The 7,569-nt window shown below is 38.4% G+C and overlaps 1 protein-coding gene across 2 annotated transcripts; it reads right to left on the bottom strand.

Annotated features, from left to right (window-relative positions):
- Positions 1 to 202: 202 nt before the first annotated feature.
- On the bottom strand, positions 203 to 6,433 carry LOC115750122 (cyclin-A2-1-like). Of its 2 annotated transcripts, none has more exons than XM_030687294.2 (13): positions 6,342 to 6,433; positions 5,162 to 5,244; positions 4,024 to 4,390; positions 3,528 to 3,786; positions 3,290 to 3,423; positions 2,826 to 2,918; positions 2,566 to 2,699; positions 2,380 to 2,455; positions 1,480 to 1,556; positions 1,351 to 1,384; positions 1,136 to 1,285; positions 915 to 1,049; positions 203 to 752 (listed from the first exon to the last, which is right to left on the bottom strand). In XM_030687294.2, exons 3-13 carry the CDS (start codon positions 4,321 to 4,323, stop codon positions 681 to 683), a joined length of 1,464 nt encoding a protein of 487 aa, XP_030543154.2. In that variant the 5' UTR covers positions 4,324 to 4,390; positions 5,162 to 5,244; positions 6,342 to 6,433; the 3' UTR covers positions 203 to 680. The 2 variants fall into 2 exon arrangements, with proteins under 2 accessions (XP_030543154.2, XP_030543155.2); XM_030687295.2 differs by having other exon boundaries at positions 204 to 752; positions 3,290 to 3,420; positions 6,342 to 6,432.
- Positions 6,434 to 7,569: the final 1,136 nt, after the last annotated feature.

The following is a 7,569-nucleotide window of genomic DNA, read 5'->3' as shown; positions in this document are numbered from 1 at the left end:
TTCAATGACTTAAATTTTGTAGTGAAAGTAGGTCTGATAGAAATATGTTAACGGCCTCGGATTCAAGCTCCTATTTAGCAATCTCCTTGATTAAAGATATTGGGCGATATTGGGCTTCTATTGCACGCTCTCAACACTAAGAATTAATACATATGGTCTAAATGGACCATGGAAAATTTGCTTTGAGTCCTGAACCTGTCTGTAGTCACTGAATGGTACAGTAGAGCTCAAAGTTACAGAGCATAGCGAAGAATAAGTAACCCCAAAAAAGTAACAGATAAATTCCAGTATCATTCTCTCAAATTCATTGAAGTACAAAGAGAATGATCTCCAATTCTTCCTTTGAAGAAGTAATGTTGCTAAATGGTACATCTAAAAGCTTGACACTCTAGCAAGCAAAAGAAAATTCCGAGGCTTATTTTGCCGAGAGGCATATGGCTGGTTTGCCGCCTCATATGGGTCATGATACGAGACTTCCTCGTCGTAATAGGACCGGTCTGGAAGCACCAGACATAAATAACCGCTACAACAACGAGAACATGAATATAGACAACAAAACCTCAGTTGACAAAAAATTGTAAGTAGACATTGGATTACTGGAGCTGAACTTCCCCCATGAAATGCCGCAATGTGGAAGTCATTATATCTGATTATTTTCTCAAGTTAGCCCTTCAGGAAGATCAGCTGTAGTTAAATCTTTGGAAGAGTGAAAGCGCAGGTTCGGAGGGAGTTAAAGTTGCCACGAGTTTGAACTGCCATATTAAGGAGATCAATTGATCAAGTGTCAATCAAAATAGCTAGTTATATATTCAAAATGGTCTCCAATGGTTGAGCAAACGAGTGGTCTACAATATCCCAGTCCAAAGGGCACTTCTCATGATTGACCTGATATGGATTAAGTAATGAGTAGTTACCTTCTGATGTCTGTACTTTTCACGTATGGCATTTAGGGTGGAACCACTGGTGTTGAGCTGCAAATTTTCCAATGCAAGAACCGCAGGCTTTAACTCTGATGCCTTGTAATTGGTGTAGTGTTCTAGAGTTAGATTCTACAAAAAAATACACAATTCCACACTTCATGGCAAACTTTCAATTGATTGACAAAGAGATATTGGATAGTTCAGAAATTGCATACCCAAGGGTTGTCAGATTGATTGAGTGTCCATCTGGCAAGAAGTACAGCAGATGCCGCCGTAAGGGAAGGCAGAAACTTTAAGAAACTATACTCGACGAGAGTTAACTCCGCCAAATAATTTGCCAAATATTCTAGTTCCACAAAAGGGACCTGCAAAATTGATTGAGATTTAGCTTTTACACATTGAATATAAATCTCAATCCAGGAACAAATACCTCGATCGATACTTGGGCAGCTTGAACAAATCTCCTGGAGAAAAAAGGAAAGGGAGCATAAAGATTATGACATCAAATAATGTAAACAATCTGTGAGCTGGCAATCTATCGTTACATGAGAGTAACTACCTTAGAAATGTTTTTATGGTGGGAACAGACAGCTGAAAATGCAGAAGATTTAGAACTTGACTCTCCATTTTCAATACCTGCCACATAACTTCTGTCAAATATTTTAAAAGCGTTAATCACAAGAAATGAGAAGTTCTGAATGAGTTCTTGCACAAATGTCCGCCTATACAGATGTTATGGTTTTCTTTTCTATGATATTCTACAAAAGTTGGAGGTGGAATTTGTTTTGGATTGCAAGGTATATCGAGAGAGAGAGAGAGAGAGAGAGAGGAGGTTAAACTTATAGAATCATTATATGAGCTTGAGTTATCTAACTTCCAGTACAAGCACTACAGGAACCATTGTTTAATATGCCTCATCTCGAGTTGCATATCCTCAATGGAGGTGATTAAAACAAGCAGAACACCTTTATAAGCATATTTTGATGACAATACTTGTTATTGTCCCATTCTCACGCTTAACTAAGTTAAATCCACAAGTTTGAGTTGAATGACACTGGCTCATCTTGACACATCTTTCTACACTAGAATAAGATAATAAATACATGGATTATGGACAAAAAAGGCAAGTTTGAATATTGTCCTTTATATTTTCCAGCAAATACTTTCCTTTCAATTTACGAGGACTCGTAATGTCTGGTTAGAGTGACCATTTTATGACCGCGACAAAATTGTTTGGTTATCTACTGCAATTCTCAGCAGACTGATGCTTTCATCGTTTTGGAAGGAAGAATATTCTAGTCAAAGGACAATTTCTGCATTAAGTACAAGTCAACTAGTTTCATAGTTTGACCAAAAAAAAAAAAAAAAAACTGGTTTACTGGTGATAGGGACCATGGAGGTGATGCGAGTGCTGAGGATAGAGATAAACAAGAATGAAGTGGCAAGAAGAGCTCCTTACCTCTAGTCTTGTATAGGTATTGTCCGTGATAAAGCAAAACTCTTCGACTTGTGGTGGACAAATTTCCTCATACTTCCTTCATGATGCCCAACAGCATAGGAAGATTGAGGTTATTTCATATTAGGTACAAAGAAGGAAACCCGAAGTTCACATTTCACAGTAACTGCATCCAAATGTAGAACTTACGAGGCAATTAGCATGCAAGTGACACCAAGCAACTGGAGTCTTTGCTTCTCAATAAAGTTTTGTGAGAGAAACCGGTCTATGAGATTCACAGTGAGGTAAAGAGTATCGGGAACTAGTTTATATTCTTCAGAAACCTGGAAAACAAAAGAACGGTAGAGTTGGCAAACTTTTCACAGATGACAAATAAATAAAAAAACATAGATAAACCAAACAGTACAATGGTGATCTTTGACAGGTATATCGTTGCTAACTACACAAACCTCAACAAGCCAGTCAATTAGAATTCCACGCATGTTTGGAGTGACATCTTCCTGCAAGGTTTCCATATATGTAGTTGAAGGTCTTCGTTCAAGCTGCAAAAGGTATAGATTGCTGATGGATACGTACTGCTGCAATTTGATAATCTTTTTATCCAAGAATACCATTCAGTCTCTGTTCAAGGTTCAGATGTGGTGGTGAAAGTGATACTTACTTCCCTTGATTTGCTCCTCCCCTTTAAAGTTTTGTTCATTTCAGTAACTCAGTAATACTAACTTCACTCTAAGGATGAAGTAGCAAGGGGCATGGGTATGGGAGATATGATTACTATTAGAAAGATGAATGGAGGGAGTCAGCAGCAATTTGGTTAAAACCATATAAAAGAGATAGGTCTTGTATTGGCATAAACAACACAATTAGTGTCAGTTAGCATCAGCTTATAAGATTGAAAAATATCAATACAAACCTCTGTCATGCGTTTATAGTTGTATATATCAAGTGCATATGGGGTGCAAGCTTGAGGATCCATGTGTTTTGAATCTATATCTACGATACTTGGATGAACTAGAGCTGCTGTCTTCTCACCATATTTATAAACTGCATATCCAGCAAATTGAATTAGACTAGATAAGTTACATTTCATTATTAGAATCAGGAAATATCTGGTCATTAAACAAATAAGCTTTCTGTGAACAAGAAATGACCTTCATAAGTTCTACGACCTTTATCTCGTGGTTTTCTTGAAGACTCTGCTACCACATCCCTCACTGAGATACTATGCTCTGAATTTTCTTGTTTTGCCCATTTGTCTGGGATAGTGATTTCTACAGACTCTGCCACTTTTGTTTTGGACAACTCTTGTAGAAATTCTGCTTTGTCATCCTCCTGAATTATTTGGACAGCTTCACTTTGGTGCACATCTGTGTCCTTCTTCAGGGACCGCTTTCTACCCCGCTTGCTGGTCTGCCAATCAGCAACAAGAGTCACCAGACTTGGAACATATAGCTAACTCAAAGTGTAAATGCTGGACATAAATTGAGGCACGAGCAGACAGCAATTTGAAGAATGAACAAAGCATTTAGCAAAATGCTCCACCTCTTTGAATTGCTAGGATCATGAACTGATAACCAGCCATTCATGACAAATACAGCCTTCCCATATGAGGAACGGAGTCAATCGAGAAACATGCTTTGCACTAACCTGAGCTTTGGTAGCATTGACACAGTTCAAGTATGAATTCTCACAAAAGATGTTGGTGACGTCTTTGAGTACAGCTCTCTTTTTGTGCTGCTTGCCAGCATCTCCAACCATAGTTCCTTTGTTCTCATCCGATGCTGATCTCTTGGCATTTGCACAGACAGTACGCTTTTGTTCCTGTTTAAAAGAGGGCCTTGAGGATGGGAGTATCCCGGTTGACATGCCCAATGCTTTAGCCCTTGATCGGGTAATTCGGGTAGTGGGTGCTTCATTTTTTGTTCCAACTGCATTTTCTTTGTTCATATTTGTGTTCCTCCCCGAGGGAAGTACGTGTCTTCAAATTAAATGGCTCCTCATTGCACCCACTATCCTGAAAATAAAGTTTGACATGATGACTTGACTGGAACTAAAAGATGAATTAGAGCAGCCAATTATAGTTGGAAATAGTGGAAGATACCAGCATTTACACAAGCAAGGTAAACCGTAGGCATCATGTCATTCTTGAATTTCAATGAAGCGAATAGTCTCTCATGCCTTCAAAACTAGTTCCCAGTCCCTTTAGGCAATAAGGCTATACCAACCCAAAGGTTATGGGCCATATTATCTCAGTCGATACTCAGGATCACAGGTTCAAACTAGTGTTTAAGATTCTAGGTGGATTGGAGATTACAAAAGAGAATGCAAAGTTAGGAGTCTCATCTTCATCTTCAGCCTTCCACACATTAACATATTACAAGAACTGAACAAGTGAGAACACCTCATCTAGTTTTCCTTAACTTCTAAAAATGTATGGACCCAACACCCTATGGCAAGTTTCTAATCCAGAATTTTCAAGGTAAAACTAATGGATTAGTAGCTGCCAATGCCTTCACAGGAACCGAAGCATGATAAAAACAGAGCTAAACCACCGATTTGCTCTAGGGTAGGTTCAGGAAAGCTGATTATACACTGCAAAGCAAAACAGCAGCTCAAGGCCAGTTTAATGTTTCCCTCCTATGCAATTCTTGGGCTTGGGCTAGGTAGTTACACTTGCTCAGATTGTCATATTGACAACAATACATATTAAACTCGCCGATCCTCTGAGATATACAATTAGAACAATTCATTTACTGCCGAAAAATTAACATGTTGAAGAAATTACCTTGTATCAAGAGCAATGAGGAAGGAGCATTCTGCAGATGCTCGATTTGAAATTCAAAAAGCCAAGTGTAAAGACAGAGTCACCTGCCACAACAAAAAGGAAGATTTATGTATGTTTGGTCCTGAAATTGAAATCATCGAAGAGACATCCTTTTGCACAAGGCTATCAGCCTTATGGTGTGTGAAAGGATTAATCATTGTTCCCTCCCCTGCACCAAAAATGTGCCCTAACCTGAACCTGATCTCCAGGTCAAAATGAAGGTTGAGGATCCTCGCATCTGCATAAGGATTGCCCTCAAACTATCGAGCTCAAAAGTCTGGAAACAATAAACGGCAACTTTATTTGCAGGGAAACTGGTACTGAGGCTTAGGGGGGGTCGACCCTAGTTGTCCATTTTCCTTTTAATGACAAATACTCATGAAGGATCCGATTTTGCTCATGAAAAGAAAGCTGGAGGGACAAATTTGTACCCTCAAAACATGAACTCAAGCATGAAAGAGCAGCTACGATGAATCAACATCAGCATTCCGACAAACCCAACATTGTTCCTGGTCTTGGAATTGAAATAACTTTCAATCTTCAAAATCTTGAACACCCAAAATCTGGGAGGGGAAAAAGGAGGAAATTTGAAATTTGTTTTCGCACGGTTTACCCGGTGTATAGCATTAGCAACCAAAATCAGCTTTACAGCTCACAAGTACTGTAGAGAATCCCACTACTTGCCTAAGTGATGATCGCCAAAAGAGTAAATGCGACATTTATTACATAAAGAACATGACATATACCGTCACCAACTTGAAATTCAAAATTTGGATAATCAAAAGCAGAGCTAAGGTTGAGCTAGAAATTTCCCGCGATCTCACTTTTGAAACAGAAGATTTGCGAGAAAAACCTAGACCGGATCTCCAGAATGAGCTCAAACTTCAGAAATTCCAGTTTCCACCCAGAAAAAAGGAGATATCAGAGGCAAAATGAGGCAGATATTCTAAGACATCCGAACAACAGATCCACGAGTTGAATGTCCAAACAAGACCATGGAATCCCTAGAATCTGTGTATCCCCGTCCATTTACAATCCGAAACCAAGCGTTTTCCGGCGCAAGAACAGATTGTAGCCATCGCATATACGACTCAATCTGGCCCCAAAGAGAGAGAGAGAGAGAGAGAGAGAGAGAGCTCACACTGTTGTGATGGCGCTCCGTGACCTCTCAGAGGAGGTCCGGAGAGGTGTAGAGAGAGAAAGCTCGTCAGGAGAGAGAGATAATGGGAGGTGAAGTGAGGGAGAGAGACTGTGCGTTGATATAAGCGAAGCGAAGGGAGCGTCAGAGAGCGGGATGGAGAGGACGGTCCATTTCAAACTTCCAAAATTCTAATTGCAAAAATCAATTTTAATTTTAATTTTAATTTTTTTGCCCATCATGCATTTCGCTTTCTGGGTCAAATCCTTTGCAAATGCACCCGCACCCGCACATTTATTTTTAGTTCGGCAAAACCATATACACCTTCCTAAAAGATCTACGATTTTTCTACTATCGTTTCTAGTCATTTTATCATCAAAATCACATGTTGTGATTTTGTATATGACTTTGCTAGCATAACAACCGTCGGATGACCGTGAGAATAACGGTATACCGTGAGCCACAGATTCTTAAAAGTATGAACCCAACAATAATTTTTTATTTTTAATTTTTTTTTTTTTTTCGTGGCCCGAAGCAGACTGTTAACATTAGCTGCATAACAATTATCCAAAAAACTGTTATATAATCAATTCCCTTTTATATATTACTACCGATACTTATTAAATTGTCTCGATAAATTATTGCCTCGCAAATTAGGTATTCTCGTACGAGCCTCTTCTCGAGCATGAGTCCTGATATTTGGTGGATAGAACATTGATATGAGACGTGATTTTTATGTCCAATTTAGGAGGTGATGTGGTGGGATATAATGATGCCATTTCCTACAACAATGCATGAATAAATGTGGCCCATTTAATGATCTTCCTTCCTTATGCTTTTCAATTAATTAAAAAGGGCCATTGGAGTCATACATAGATATTGCGAATATCATTACGAAAATATTTACCAGTGGGTTATCGAGATATTTAATCTCGCCCAAACAATGCCCCGATTAAGAAATAAGTAAAGCAAGCGGGTGAGTATCATCATGATTTTGATAAATAAAATTGTAATATTTTTAACGGGATCTTGCATAGAAAATAAAGGGATCGGTTGATTCGATTAAGAACCCATTTATTTTTCGAAAATGAACGTTCAAAAATTGATCACTTATATCGCTCGAAATTATTAATCGATGAAAAACGTATTCATCATCGATAATTACTTATGTCTAAATATTTTTGTGAATAATAAATATATTTTTTTGTTTATTTAATTTTTTTAAGCGATG

This window comes from Rhodamnia argentea, chromosome 4 (assembly GCF_020921035.1).
Source record: "Rhodamnia argentea isolate NSW1041297 chromosome 4, ASM2092103v1, whole genome shotgun sequence".
Lineage (NCBI taxonomy): Eukaryota > Viridiplantae > Streptophyta > Magnoliopsida > Myrtales > Myrtaceae > Rhodamnia > Rhodamnia argentea.
This window is presented reverse-complemented; position numbering and strand designations above follow the sequence as displayed.